Source organism: Chaetodon trifascialis, chromosome 7 (genome assembly GCF_039877785.1).
Source record: "Chaetodon trifascialis isolate fChaTrf1 chromosome 7, fChaTrf1.hap1, whole genome shotgun sequence".
Taxonomy (NCBI): domain Eukaryota; kingdom Metazoa; phylum Chordata; class Actinopteri; order Chaetodontiformes; family Chaetodontidae; genus Chaetodon; species Chaetodon trifascialis.
In genome coordinates, this window is record NC_092062.1 from 23,613,973 (window position 1) to 23,629,937 (window position 15,965).

Sequence of the window (15,965 nt, forward strand, 5' to 3'; positions counted from 1 at the left end):
TGCTGTTCCCATCAGCCATAGCTGTACTTTGAGTGTATTGACTAATATCAGAGCTGCAATGCTTCATTGATTAGTTGTCAACTATCAAATTAATCAGCAACTGTTTTGGTAATAGATAATGAGTTTGAGTACATTCTCTGATCCCAGCCTCCTAAATGTGAAGAATTTCCTCTTTTTTCCACTCGTCTATGACAATAAACTGAACATCTTTGGATTGTGGACATAACAACATCTGGGGGTGCGCTGCTAGCATGGCTCTAAACTTCAGGCCGAGTTAAATTGTCTGTCTTTTGGTCCTGCTCTCTCTTTGGCATGTCTTCGAGTCTGCTCACTGCTTACTTCTGCTCTAATGCTGTTGATATTTGCTGCTGGCTGAATTTGCTCTTATACTGTTAATGCTGTGTATGCCGGCTGCTAATTTCTTTGCTTATGCTGCTGAATTCTGTTGTTTGTTATTTTCTGCTCTCGTGCTTTTCATATACGCTGATGGCCAATTGTTGCTCTGATGCTGTTGATAATTACAGTGTGTGTGTGTGTGTGTGTGTGTGTGTGTGTGTGTGTGTGTGTGTGTGTGTGTGTGTGTGTGTGTGTGTGTGTGTGTGTGTGTGTGTGTGTGTGTGTGTGTGTGTGTGTGTGTGTGTGTGTGTGTGTGCAGTATGTGCATTGGATTGCATTCATTTTCCCTCTCAGTTGTTTGATGTGCTTTATGTTGCTTTGATGCTTTTGATAGGGGCTTCATTGGTTCTGTGGCATGTTTCCTTCTGTGTTGTTGACATTGCTTTGAGGGGGCTTTCTGGCTTGTTCACTGGCTTCTGGCATGTAAAAATGAGTGTTGTCCCTCTAACAGCCTATTTACATTATTGTTTCACTGTAATATTGGCTTCAAACACAGCAGGGCTTTTGTCATGTTAGGTCATTTTCATATTTTCTTCTGACACTTCATATTTGTCTTAGTTAGAAAAATGTTTCATCTGGGTGGTGGTAATCTGCTGTCATCACTGCGACATATCATTTCATAAGAAGAACCATCTCAGTTTGCTAAATTGTTGTCAGATATTCCCAGATCGGAGGTGCTTTGCTTAGGAATGGCTAGACAGTATACTCCTTTCATTGTCTGTGGTGATCTGCAAGGGACTGGATAGCCCACATATAGTAGATTCCACATAATAGCTGGTGTCAGGCTCTCTAATGTGGTTTTTGGGGGGAGTGTATTGATGTCACTCCCAAAAATCTGCTGTTATGGCTTGGGTGCATCCTCGCAGCGAGTGACGAGCTGAGATGGTCAATATCGACTCTGTATTCACTTAATAAATCTGTTCCACATGACTGAAATATTGCTTGGCTGCCAATGAACACTTGCAGAACGTTGATGAACTGCCCACACTCGACGAATCTTTGTAGCGGACATCAGCACAAGCCAATCTTTAGTGGTTTGGTGATTTACAAGTTATCTGTCATGTATGAATTCTTGGCACATCACTAAAGCCATACAAAAGGGAAAATACACAAAATAATCATTTGTGTATTGCGTGTGTCCACATTCTTTCTGTTGGAGCAGGAAACTTTAGTCTTACTTCCATGCTGTGAAGCTGGTGTAGCGTTGCTTGGGGGAAGGTCTTGGTTGGACATGGAGGAAGGCCAAGGACTTCCGTTGGAGTACAAACTGTGCTGGACGAGCAGACAGGCTCCAGGTTTGCCTTGGGCCCTGCTCTGTTTTTAGATGGAGCCCACACTGAAGTCTTCTCTGTTGAGGTCTTGGAAAAGCCTCTCATGTGGTTGCAGGCTTTCAGAAATCAGTGGCGTTGATGGTGTAGACTCCTTGAAGCAGCTGTGTAATTATATCTGTATAAACCTCTTGTGAATGGCGTCTACCTCAAAATCATAAGACCCCAAATATGTTTTACTAGACCCACAATTCAGTATTTTGAATAGCTTCGTTTTCGTTTTATACGATGTAATCACATGTAATTAGAAGCAACATATTTTAGCTTCATGGTAATTATGCAGCTATGAAACAATACGTCAGTAAAATTAACATGAGGGAAATCCAGTTAGGCAAAGCCATGAATCTGAACCACAACATGGCGTGGGAAAGATCTCTACAAAGACAAACATAGTGCACACTGTGTTTTGTAGTCCTACCCGAAACCAGCCTCTACAGATAATGACATCTATAGCTACACTCATGATGCTAAGTTCAATTAATCACATTTTACTGTAATGGCCAAATTAGAAACATTTTTGCATCTAAAACTGCACAAACAGTATAAATCTAAGGGTAAGCAGTGCTTTGGGACTGGCTTTGATTCTTCACAGTAAAAGGCTTCATATTAAAACAGCATTTTTAATATGTGGCACATTAATTGCCACTTTGCATACGATTTGTTTCTGTTCCTTCCTTTGACAGAGGGGAGCTGTTCTTTGCCAGTTTAGCTCCTCTTTCTCTATTTCTAATTTTAACTCAGAGGGGTTTTTTTTTCTCTCGGTATTTGACCTCTGAGCTCCAAACTGCTTCAGTTTTCAACACTCAGTTTTCAGTAGTCCCCACAGTTCCATGTTACTTGTCTTAAATCGCTCCTCTGTTTGGCTGCACTGCACTGTGCTATTGTTGTCCTACAGACCTACAGTACTATATTTCTTCCTAATGACTCAAATATTCATACAAGCTGTGCATTACCATCATCACAGGAGTGTCTGTAGAGTAAACAGCACCTGTCATCACTGACATTATTGAATATTTTAGACTTCCCACAGTAAAAAAGTAAAATCTTCACTTGGCATGGAATTTATTTTCTTATCTTTCAAAAATTCAGAAAAGTCTCGTTATCAGCTGATCCTGTGTTTGTTTAGTTTCATTTATTTCACCCTTGTCCATCAGGGAATGTGCCCTTAATGACCATTATTCAGTTTTTAAAAATAGTATGTTCCCATGGCAGTTTCAGAAGCACCCGCTCCCTGATGAGCTCCAGATGTTGTCCAGATGTGCTCTGAAGTGGGCAACACTAGTAGGCTTAGACAGAAGCACACCACCACTGCCGCCGCTGCCACCTTTCGGAGCCAAAACCAGATCTATACGCTTTACTCTGATGACGGCGTGGTCCACATTATGGTCAAGAGTAAAAGCTCTCCCTATGGTGGGTGCAAAGAATTTCTCACTGATTCTGCCCCCGCTCTCTACATCCATCGCGATGACTCACTGTGTGCAGAGTTTTCAGAGTGAGTCAGTTTTTCTCTGAGTGACACAGGATGACTTTTTCCTCTTAACAGCAAAAATGCAGTTGACCACAAACTCTGTGTGACTCCTGAAGCATTATAAAAAGCATTTCTTCAGAGATTTTCTTTCATAAAATCACTATTCGTTAACATTTATTCTTCTGAATAAATTGTTTTGCATTTTCTAACATGCGGTCACTGGCGCTAGGTCACTTCCACCATTCCTGCATTCACTGAAAAGTTGGACACCTCTCTTTATGTGGAGTTGTCTTACAGCACCCCCCAGTGGTGTGATGCAGCATTACACTCTGGTGAAAAAAAAACACCTGCATGACAGCCCATGTTTTTGACAGCATTATTTCTTGTATTAACATTCAGGTAACAATGCCCCTTTGGATGACTTAAAATGATATTTTATCCCTTTGCAAAAGACATCACAGTATTTCCTCCTATGTACAGCTGCATATATTACATGTCCTGCCCAGGCATCAGTTGTAAATGTTAAAAGTACAGTAAATCCTATGATAAACACAATAGAAGGTGACAGTTGAACCAGAACAGTGTAAAACATTAATTTGCAACAAAGCATAACCCACTTAGGACCACTATTTATGATTTCCAGCATTCAATTATGTAAATATTTTAACAGTACTTCATTAAAAGGTCTTTTGAAGGGTCAAATTTCTCCAGACCAGTGCAGGATTGGCTTGATCCTATGTCCAACTATGCTTTCTGCTTTAGCCCTCGCTTGTGTGTCCGCAGTGGGAGAGCTCTCTTGTCTTCTCCATCCCCGTTCCATGTCAGACAAATGTTCATCCTGTTTAAATTTGCAGTACGAGAGCCTGCATGGTACAGCGTCAGACAGGGAGTCCAGTCACAGTCTGTGTTGGGATTAATGCTTCATCTTCAAACTGTACACTTCCTCCTGGATGGGAAAGACATTTTTTAAACAATCAATTATGCCAAAGTCATAATCTTGAGAACCACAACTTCTGCATTCTTTCCTGTGGCAGTATGCGGCAGGCTCAAAGTACGAATGAATGCAAAACTCAAAGCATGCATCACTGACCTGCAGTGCCATTCGTTTGTTTCTCTCCTCCCTCAGTTCTTCTTTCACTTCCTGCATGTCTCGCCTGATCAAAAGAGACGGAAACAAAAAGAGGAGTTTGCAGATGTCTAAATAGGTCAAGATGCACACTACAAGCCAAAGTCAAATTTAATTAAGCACCAGTAGTGAAAAATACATTGTGAAATTGCCCTGTTAGGATTCAAGGTTTGGCAGTTAACATGTCTTCAAGATGGCTATAGTTGATCGTTTTATAATAACGATGTATCAAATGATGTAACATGTGAAAGGGGTCGCTCATAGTGATGAACCTAAAGAGAATTATCACCTGAATCTGCAGCTCCACTCGGCTTTATGAAGCTGTGAATTTCAGCTCATTGTTTAGACGTGAGACTGCAGCTCAACTCTTTTGTTAAACTCTCACCACTGTCATAGCGTAGCTTTTCCCTACAAGAGACAGCTGTTTTCAGTGAAAATGCTCTAAAAAATCTCTGTACACTACCTGCTAAACACAACACTGTCAACTTCTAAACATATTGGAACATTTAGCAGCTAAAAAGCTAGATTTTTTTCCCTTGAGATTTGACCAAAGATGGAGTTAAATAAGTCTCAAAATTGGACTGGCGGCTCCAAATGAACAATAATATTGTTCCATAACTGCTGGATGTCTTGTGTTTGCAACTTGTCTCTACTGCCCCCAAGTGGCCAAACAAGTCTGTTATTGCAGGTTTAAATTCAAAACTGTAAATCTGGCACAGTACACTTCATGGTCATCATGGGTGTCAGATCACAAATAAAATGGATTCTGGCAATATTGTGAAAAATTTGAGATTATCTTAGATATAACTTTTCAAAACATAATTTAAACAGTGGTTGATACTAGGAAAATGTCTCCAAAATCTGTGATCAGCCACAAAATTAAATGCTACCATTTTAAGGGTCTGATTGTTCCAGATATTACCATATAAAAGACAACATACAGTAAGAGATGGTGCACTTCACAAGTGCATTTCAATCAAGACAGGAAGAGGAGGCTAGGAACACCTTTTTTTTCCCATCAAAATAAAATTACAATATATGTCCAGAATGGGAAAACTGTGGCACACCTACAACATGACAAATAGCTTTGTTCACACTTTATTATGTCAGTGCCTTTACAGCCTGCTGTGGGTGCCCAAGATGTGATCATAGCAACTGATTGAACCTCTTGCCACGTTAAAGCAGGGCGGAGCCATACCGGGAACTACATGATATCACAAAACTCTATTGACCAATAAGAATGATTACAGGCTGAACCCGTTAACAGGTGCAACAAAACTAAGGAGAGTGGTTGCGATGCCAAGACAAGAAGGCTTGAGAAGTTCAGTGACCAGGAAATCATGTGTCAACTGCACTCAGCACGGCTCGCATTTAGTAGCCAAGATTCTGTGATGTTTGATATTAAAAGCAAATCAAAAGGATGAGATGCAAAAGATCTCACGTTTAGTTTTTTTTCTCTGGATGGAGTGCTTATGTTTAGTACACAGTGTGTATTGCTCTCTGAGGTTTTGATTAGTCACTTCCTGTGTGTGTTAGTGTTCACAAACAACGCCAGAAATCTGGGAAATTTGGGATAAGAGGGTTCGTCTACGCCCTCTCCATCAGGGAATTTGAGTGAAGTCCCTCTTTAAACAATGCAGTAGCTTTACTTGTCTTTTAAACGCCTCTCAGGTTTTAAACATTATAAATGTAAAGTACTCACTCGTGTCGCGTCTGTAGCAGCTCCAGAGCCATCCTCAGCTCTTTGATGTCAGCCTGCAGGCTTTCCACAGTTGGTTCCTCTTTGTGGGTCACAGTTTTGCCATCCACGACTACTTTGGGTGGTGGTGGTCGAAACGGAGGTGGCGTCTTGGGTCGATGATCAGGCACAGCAGGTGATGGCAGGAGGTTCTCTGTACTCTGCAGTGAATAAGGTGGCTTTGCATGACCTTGTACAAACTGCACCGGCTTCATGCTGAAGTACTGATTCACACAATTGAAATGTAAACTATCTTATATATTGGTTCTTTACTGAAGCAGCATCACAAACCTTTTGCAAGCCAGATAATTTTTCTGTCTGGAACTTTTTCGGCGATAGTTCTGGTTCTGCCTCGTCAGTGGAACTCTGAGCCTGCAAAGGAGCATAAGCATAAGCCGCGCCTTAATGCCAAACATTGCTAATAATCATTTCTCACAACCTGCCGCAACAACTGTCATTCCTTAATTATTCCAATTTTCCACTTGTCTTTCAGGCAGCATGTAGAAACCATAGAAGGTTACTTTAAAGAATGAATCCATTCATCTGCTTTCCCTTTGATAATCCCTGGAGATCAGGCCAGAACTTGTCAGTGTAAAGTGGGCATGTGAGAGCCTCATATATCATTCAGGCTTTTCTCTTGCTCCAACACATCTTGTGGCTTCATTGCATTCTGATCTATTGAGAGTGCAGAAACTCTTATCTCTTCCTCTCTGATGATGATGATTTCTGTTGTGTAACTGCTGATCCTTTGTAGTTGCAGAGCCTAGAAACGCCTTCTCTCTAATATTTATCACTTTTAGCATAGAAAACATTTGTGTTACTGAATTACAAGTTGTGCTGAAAATAACGTTGCTGTGGAAATATGTCACTGACTGCAGAAAGCACCACTAAATGTGTTCAGTTCCATTTTCTCTCTTCGCTGTATGAGAAAAATGTAAGTACTTTTCCCTGCCAAGTATGCACAAGATAAAGCAGGGAGTTGCCTCATTGTTGCTGTGGTAATCACAAGCAGCAAAGGTCATCTGCGGAATGGTGGTTAGCGTTACCCATGTGGTTTGACAGGTTGTTAGCGGCTCCAGCCACAGTTGCTTTAAGCATTCATTGTGTTACACCTCACTTCGTACTTCAAGCAGAGCAAAAGTTGAGATAAAAACATAAAACAATATGAGTGCGTCACTAACTTGGACTGCTGCAGCCAGGCCTGATGGTGGTCTCCTCTGTGGGGGTTTGGCTCTGTTTGCTGTAGGATGACTCAGCTTTTCAGTCTGAACGTCCACTCCATCAAAATGATCGGCCTCTCTCTCCTCCGGTTGTTGTGGTGAAACAGGAGCCACATCTCCATTGGTTCTACTGAAAATAAGAGTGGCATTTTATTAGATTTCAATTTATGTCACGACTGATTGAAGTAACTGGAAAGTTGGGAACATAAGAGGGGAAATGAATCAGAGTCTCCCAAAAATTTCCTCATAACATCTTTGGAGAAAGAAAAATGTGCTGCACAGGCTGTAGTTCACATTCTCGAACAGGAAAAAAAAAAAAAACACTGAATGTGGTTTCCAGTTTTGTTGGTAAGTGCAGGTGCAGAGCATGGCAGCTGCAGTCATGAAGTCTCTGAGTATGTCTTATTTTGTCCTTGCACGTTTCACTTTCACAGCTCATATACAACGATACACATCTTCACTGTCACAACTCAACTTCAGTCACCTTTTGTGTATTGTTACATCTGATATGAGGTCTAGAGATGATCAGCCTTGAAGTAAAGGCCTCCAAGATTGATCTTTTTAAAAATTCGGAGGGATTCTTAAGGAAGCTGGAATGATATCCCTTCCCAAACGTATTTGCTTGGAAATAATTTTCAGAAAAAGCTTGTTCTCCATTGGCAGCCCCCTCTTGACAGGGCCCTTTTTGTTTTCTTGGTTGTGTGTGTGTGTGTGTGTGTGTGTGTGTGTGTGTGTGTGTGTGTGTGTGTGTGTGTGTGTGTGTGTGTGTGTGTGTGTGTGTGTGTGTGTGTGTGTGTGTGTGTGTGTGTGTGTGTGTGTGTTTTGCTCAGGAAACAGGAAATGGGCTGCTCTCGTCTGTTTAGGCCCTATCTGACTCATCCCAGAGTTTCCACTGAGCCGCTAAAGGTCGGCATCCTGGCATTCTTCTTTAAGGACGCCATGGCAACCGGTGGCAGCTACCAAAACCTTTAACATCTAAAAGCGCTGCTCCCAGTGCCAGACCAAGGAGGAGAAAGTGTTCCTGACATTTCCTAAAGGCCTTTTGCTTTAGAAAGGTTGCAAATGAAGCACTATTCATGCCTCTCAGTTCCAAGACATATTCTCCAGTAAAGCTTTAGTGGTTTTGCATGAGATAAGTTGTGGGACACAACATCGGAGATGTTTTGGCATCACTCACTTGGGTAAAATCTTGCTGGGTTTGTCTTTGACTGGAGGCGGGCTAGGCTTGATGCACGGCAGCTTGACTTTGGTTGGAGGATTGCTTCTCAGGTCCTTAACCTCTGTTTTTTCATCTGTAAAGCAAATTCATCACTTTACTCGTCATCATTATTGATCTTTGAGATGACGGTGTCACGATAATGTTTTGGTAAAAGCCACTGCCATTTATACCTTTTGTCTTTGCTGGACCACCTCTCTCCATCGCTGAGGCCTCTGTCGTCACTGAAAAAGTTGCAATGGAAGAACCATTACCACAAAGTTGCATTTGATATGGAAGTAAAACGGCTGTATTTTAGATGGTAAAATTAAACTAATTATAAAATTGCAAAATTACATGCTGACATGCTGCTTTGGGGTGGCAAATATTGTCACTTCGGGTCCATTGCCATCGTAAAAAGGTTTCCCTAAGCAGCTACATTGAAGGTGCTCTCAAACTGCAGGGTTTTTCCCGGGTGTTATTGTATTTAACAGTATGAATATAGAGCAGGCCGTTGCTAAATGGAGCGTGCATGCTCAGCAGATCTGCCTTTGATAAATAAAAGTTAGCGTTCATACTTCATGCAGGTGTGGCCTCTCCTGTAGTAAATGTACTGATACAGTCTATCCGCTCTGTGTTAATTATTGTTTTCATTGAGAGCACTTAGAACTATAACACTGCCTGTGCAAAGCTGTGGGTTTAAAGCATTATGGCTAAATATGGTGGAGAAGAAATTCTACTGGTCTTTTAATTAAACTGTTATCTAGTTTATGAGCAGTTGCATGGGAAGAAAAGGTTGTGCACATCGCTGGAGCAGACCAGGTCACAGCTGTATCCAATAGCACTCCAGTAACAGTTCCCAAGGGTCTCAACAAGTTCCTCAGGGATAGTCACTCTGGCTCAGCTCATAGAAAAAATACAGCCCCTAAGAGGACTTTGCTTTGGAGACTGATGAGAGACTGGATGCTTGAATTAGGGAGCCTCAGTGAACTGAAGATAATTTGAGAGAAGCTCCTATTTGCCATGCAAGTCAAGTGCTCATTTCAAACACAAGAGGTTGAAGAACCTGGTTACAGCCCAGCTACATAACAAATAAGCACAAATGTAAGAAGTAAAACTGCTCTAATGCATAGCCCTTAAAAACAAGCATAGTACTTTGCATAATGCTGAATACTCAGAGATGCATAACGGACCGATTGAGAACACAGGAAGCCTACCTTGAGTGTTCAAAGCATTGTGCAACATTCCCTGTCAAGCAAACCATCCACACAGCAGTAGTAGCTCAAGTGCTGCTTCTTGTGCTGGTTGTGAAAATCTCTGTGACAGAGCTCTCCTCCGTCCCCCCACCCCCTTGTTTCCTCCAAGACTCCTGAACTGTGTCACATGACCAATCTAACCATCCCCCATCTGAGTGTGAGACTTCCTGTGAAATTCTTGTCAGTGATACTGTGGAAAAAAGTGCTGTAAAGAGTGTAATGTGGTGCATATACAAATTATGTATCTGTGCTGATATCCAGTTAGATCAGGTGACATATTTGAATAGCTGAGCACTTTGTATGGAACATGTGCATGTGTAACCACATATGTTTCGATGAGAATGCATTTTGGATTTCCAACCAGGAGTTTGAGGTCTAAAGTTGACATTTTTGCTGTTTTGTTGGTAAGAAAAAAAAAAAAAAAATTGCTAAATTTGCACCTTGCAGCAGAGACGGGACTCCTCCGCTGAAGCGAGACAACAAACCACATCCTGCTCAGTGTGCCTCGCAGATTTTCTACAACTTCTTGTTTCAAAGTTAAACTTTGCTTGCTCTTTTTTTAATGACCAAACTTAAAAAGTAAAATTTGGGCTGCAATGACTGTGAGAATACATTAACAATGACAGCAACACTTTAGAAAATTTGAAAGTCATTTGAAATTTTTACAAGGAAAACCTGCAAGTCAGAAATATCATTCACTTGATTCAAAGTTGGTTACAAACCTAAAAATATACAGCAGCACATGCAAATGAGCCAAAAGTTCAAATTGTTTGTTTGCCGGGTGTCGGGTATCACACAGTATGACAAGATTTGTGTTTGTTTTTGTGATTCATTTCCCTTAAAGGAAATACAACAGGGATTTTCAAAGTTGTCAAACTTGTTTAAACAATGCCTGTCTAACCTTCATGACATGGTGACACGATGAACACTTGTAGTCATAATAACTGAGCCAGGAGCGTGTTGGCATAACTCTTCTGGATTATCTGCACATTGAGTGAAAATACTCTTCACACTGGTAAACTGTTGTGACAATACAGTATATTCCTCATTAGTGACAGCAATACCCCAGTATAGAGATACTCAATTACAAATAAAATTCCATTAAAACTTTTACTTAAGTTAAAGTACAGAAGTATTAGCATTAGAATATGTCCAAAGTACCAAAGAGTAAAAGCACTCATTATGCAGATTGGCCCATTTCAGAATCAACCCTTGATTACAACTATAGATGCATTGATGTGCAGAGGTGGGGCTAACTGTAACTACATTGTGTACTGATGGGTAGATTAATCTATATGTTTACATAATAATTTATTAGTTGATCATGTTTTGTGTTGATAATTTGAATCTGCAAATTAACTAAAGCTGTCAGATAAATACAGTAAAAAAAAAATACTTGGTTGCAAATTGCCGTGGATTTGAAGCATAAAGTAGCATAAAATGGAACTAATTATCAAAATTGTACTTAATGCACAGTACATGAGTAATGTACTCCACCTTTGAGTAGATTGAAATGGAAGAAACAGAAGCATGATTAACTAATGCAGTGAATTAATATGGAAAACCATACTGAAAGGGCTTCAAACTGCTTCATTGAAATAATGACATTGATCAGTGGACCATTTTGGCTGCCTTTATACCAAACACTGAACCCAACCAAGTTTTCTGCCAATTTCTCCATCTGCTAAAAGAGAAGTCTGTTACAGTCCAGACTATAAGCACTGTGCCAGGCTAAACACCACTGCAGCCAGAAGTCATGAGTCACCAGAGGACCTCTACAGCATGTTAAATCCCCACTCTGTCGAACAGTGTCTGTTCTTCAGCCGCTGTGTTTGATCAACGCAACATACACTCTGCTGTCTTACCTGAGGGCGTCTTGTCGACGTTGCGTGCAGGCGGTTTGCTTGTAGTCCCAGACTAGAGGAGGAGAAACGGAAAACTCAAACAGGTTGGCAAGTACGTCCCCTTGTGAATTAAAGGCATCTCTATTTTACACACTCTTTCCACTAAGGGAATTTTCAGTGAGTAACTCCAAAACAGAGGATGTTGAAGACAACCCTGACTCACTGTACACAGGCTGCTAAAGTAAGACAAATGGCAGCCAGCCATTCTGAACAATTTCAAAACAATAAAACAAGTACGGCAGAAAAGAATTACTCTGAAGCACGTCCGTAACTTCATCGCAGAACAACGCGGTTGTCAGTTCTTGATGGTTCAGTCTAACAAGAATATCCCCGGTACTGTATTTAAGTCCACTCACTTGCAGACTGTCCATTGGTGGTATCAGCATGACAAAGTTATCCGGAAAGAAGCCACAACGTCCGTTTAGCTCTCCCTCCCACCAGCCTTCATCTTCTGTTTCCTTCACATGGAGATTAAAGAGTCACATCATACGCTCAAACATGGGGATGCCCTTTGGGACGTGAAATTGCTGCACAGAGGTTACCGAACGGTCAAGCAAGGCATGGTTATTTATCATCAAGTTATCATATGAGGTGTCTCAAATCTTTTCTATGCTTCCACATGATTTCATTCATTAAAACAAATGTTTGTCATTTTGTGCGCTGTGTCACATGATCTCCTTGAGAGCGACACAACCGGTTTGGCCGGATGAACAATGTGATACACCTGCAGCTGCCTTGTAAGAAGCAAAATTGAACCCGCAGGGTGAGTCTTATGGGTCTGTTTTAAAAGCATGACATAATGGGACGACGTGTTTGAAGCAATGTTGGAAAATAACAACACAGTGGGCTCAAACCTTTCTCAGTATCACAACAGTGTCTCCTTTTTTCAGATCCAGCTCATCCTCCGCTTTGGCCTTGTAGTCAAACATGACTTGGCAACACTCCGCCACTGAGGAGACGTAGCATAAGATAGAACATAGAAACTGAGTTTTATAGCACACGTATGACGAGAATTAGAGGCTTCAGCAGTGATGACTTCTCTTATCACCCTTGTGTACAGTCTTCACGTTGCCAACACAAAGAATAACCGGAAAGAGCTTGTAAGATACTGGAGATAAATGTTGTAAAACTTGATCCCTGAAGGATCTTCCACTGACGTAACTCTGTGCAAAGATTAATCCAGCCTCAGTATTTGCTTTTGACCCCTCCCATAAACCAGGTAAAAGTACAGGATTTACCACTTCACACTCACATGTTTACGGTGTGTCTGGATATAAATAGACCTGTCTAATTGCTTTTGAGTGCTTTTTAAAAATAGACACAGTGTCTAAAGTCAGGGTATCATCTTAGCGTTCAATCCATGATTGTGCAAACAGTTTAAGAACGAGCAAATGCTTTCTAGCAGCTTAGGACTTTAAAGAACATGTCAGCTTACCATTTCTTGTTTTGTTCCTCACACTTGCCCGTTGAGGCTTTATGAAGACAAAAACAAAGTACGTTAGTCAAAGGTGAGCAATCCATGCATTTCAGAAAAGTTATTTCTGCGTTATGTACCTCCTTATTGAAGACCGCCTCCGTGAGCTTGGGTCTGGTCTTCCCCTCATGCTCTGTAAAAAGAGTGTCACCGATAATAAGGGGTTTTTTTATGTTTAAACGTTTAGATTACATGTACAGAAAAGGGAACAAAAAAGTACCCAGAAGTTTTGGCTTTACCAACCTTTAGGTGAAACAAAAATTTCTTTGACAAAATTGGAAGGAAATGCTCCCACTCTGTTATTTTTCAGCCCCATCCACCATCCATCTTCAATCTGTTGTGTAGATCGAATCAATGGGAGACAGAATACAGCAAGAAAATATGTAAGGGAGCATTTTAAAGGCAGCACTTTCCTAAAACACACGTCTTCATCCAGTATACGTTCTAGAGATTACAGTCAGTCTGTCAAATCTCTCATTTGACCTGTGATGACTTGATGGCCTTGTATAGCATGCTCTTTATTTACGCTGGTTCGGCTGAGCAAACATTTTGCCAACGCCCTTAATACTAAAGTTTGGGCTACTGGCAGCTGAAGCAAGCAGGAAATAAATGCTTTGCTTCCTGGCAGCTCGACAGTAGGCTAACACAGATTGTTTGCTGAGCATCACTGTTCAGTTATTTGAGTTCAAATGTGAGCGACAGGGCTGTACCTCTCTGATGATCTCTACTGTGTCCCCGACATCCAGCTGCAGCTCATCTTCATTCATGGGGCTGTAGGGAAACACCACCTCGCATTTCCTCGTCTGTTTCATCCTCTTGACTGGAAAGACAAAGAATCAGCAGACCGATGTAAAGTTTCTAATCTACCGGTTACGCTGGTGGAGAAACTAGAGCTCAGTCATTGTGTGTTTAGCTTGATAGGAGTCAGAGAAGTCAGACATCAATAAGAAAGCGCTAAGACTGCGAAGCACTCGGCACTCATTCATGTTTCTTACATGTCTCATCCCTCAAAGGTGCAAATCAGGATTTGTGTGGCAAGGATGTGGTAAACATTACAGTCAGCTTGCTTGCTGCACTGTCTTGCTCCTTGCATGCACCACGCCAACCACAGTTTTAAACCCTTGTGTTTTTTCGAAAATGAAAGTTACAACACAAATACCAGCCTGTTTTCAATAGCATGGTCAAATATATTCAACGTTCATTCTGAGCTAAGTGCAGTATTGTAATGTGTGCAGATTGTTCACATTAAATGTAATGTATCTTGTATCTTGTACACATACAAGTTTACAACAGATTGGATTATTTGCAGATGAGGGGTTTTATTCCAAGTGGACATATGGATCATTTTATGTAACTGATACCATTTCCCAGCAAAATTATATTTAAGTTGACTCCATTGTGGGTAAATGTTAAATTTTGGAGCAAAAAAAGTTATGTTTTTTGAGATAAAATTGTTTTTTTTTATTATTATTATTATTATTATTATTATTATTATTATAATTTTTAAGTTTTACCTCTTTCTGTGTTGTGAATAAAATATTTGTCTCAGAAAGCCAAACAGTCTCTAATTGAAACCCTCCACGAGGGTGCTTTTTGAACAAAGAGTGAATCGCTCCTTTCTACTTTCTAAGCTGATAACCGTCAAGAAAATGAAGCACTGAGAGTTTAGACTTAGCACTGTACTTTTTCTAAGGCTTCGTGGTTCCCTCTTGCTGTCACCTATCAAATAGACTGGCACCTCCTGTAATGACAAACCAAAACGGGACATATTTTAACATACGCAGGAAAAACATGGACACGCATAAACACAGCGCAGTGGCGGTAGAATACCGTGGGCTATGCAGCGTTAACAGACCTTGGCAAAGTTGGCAGGGAAGATGCCTCTCTTTCCTCTCAGCTCGCCCTCCAGCCATCCCTCCTCGCTGGCCTTGGTGACGTCTTTGACCACATCCCCCGTCCTCACTGTGAGCTCGTCCCCCATGGTGCCCTTGAAGTCTAGCAGCACCAGCACCTCTACAGTACCACAGCAAATGGGGCAGAAAATTAGATTCTTTGCACAAAAGCCGCCGCACTCGGCTCACAAGTAATGTGTCCTGACATTTCAAAACCAAGACAAGCAGTGGAGGATAACCAGGGATATGGGCGTTGAGCAAACATTGATTATTACAGATAAACTATAGAGTTTTCTCCTGTCCTTTAAAAGCAGAAAGCATATTTTCCATATGAGTAGTTTCCTGCAGGATTAAGAGAATTTACCGAGCTGAAAAATCAACAAATTACTGAAAAGTCAGGCAGCATCGGTTTTTCCAGCACACACTGACAAAAACATCTGTGGGTACGTACAAAAATAATATTACCCTAATTTTCCAGAAGACACAAACACATGTACTCAGTCTATGCAAAGTTATGCAGGCGTGTCCATAAACCGCTGCTTTGCCTTTATTTGTGCACCAGATTAGAATACTTTTTATGCATTTGTGCAGACACAAACGACTCAGTTTCTTCATCACTTTGCACTCACTCTCTGTGTTTTACCATCAGATTTCCAGAATCCAAACACGCAGGCTACTAAGAGGATTAAACATCGCAAAATTCCAGCAGTACATAAGAAATAGCGATAACGCTGACTCACCCATGGTGTCTTTCTTTATTTGAATATGTAATTCCTTCACAAAGCAGCAGACAAAGCTCTTGAGCAGAAGGAGAACTGAAAGAGTGCGGCTGTGTTTTCTAAGACTAAGAGATATGGCAGCTAAGGCCCTTCTTCCTACTTGTCAAACATTAACATTGAGCAACTTTTACTGAGGCTAGTCAAGGCAAGTCAACAACAAGGAGTAGGACGGGTCATACAGTGTGGAGA

At 41.1% G+C, this 15,965-nt stretch overlaps 1 protein-coding gene across 2 annotated transcripts; it reads right to left on the reverse strand.

Moving 5' to 3' along the window:
- Positions 1-3,561: 3,561 nt before the first annotated feature.
- On the reverse strand, positions 3,562-15,879 carry sh3d21 (SH3 domain containing 21). Of its 2 annotated transcripts, none has more exons than XM_070967491.1 (17): positions 15,738-15,879; positions 14,961-15,118; positions 14,789-14,846; positions 13,816-13,925; positions 13,349-13,439; positions 13,186-13,238; positions 13,067-13,103; positions 12,486-12,580; positions 11,988-12,089; positions 11,593-11,644; positions 8,666-8,716; positions 8,454-8,568; positions 7,238-7,406; positions 6,348-6,428; positions 6,021-6,217; positions 4,283-4,346; positions 3,562-4,138 (listed from the first exon to the last, which is right to left on the reverse strand). In XM_070967491.1, the coding sequence occupies exons 1-17, from the start codon at positions 15,739-15,741 to the stop codon at positions 4,106-4,108; spliced, it is 1,470 nt and encodes a 489-aa protein (XP_070823592.1). In that variant the 5' UTR covers positions 15,742-15,879; the 3' UTR covers positions 3,562-4,105. The 2 variants fall into 2 exon arrangements, with proteins under 2 accessions (XP_070823592.1, XP_070823591.1); XM_070967490.1 differs by having other exon boundaries at positions 3,973-4,138; positions 7,238-7,403; positions 15,738-15,858.
- Between the last annotated feature and the right edge of the window lie 86 nt (positions 15,880-15,965).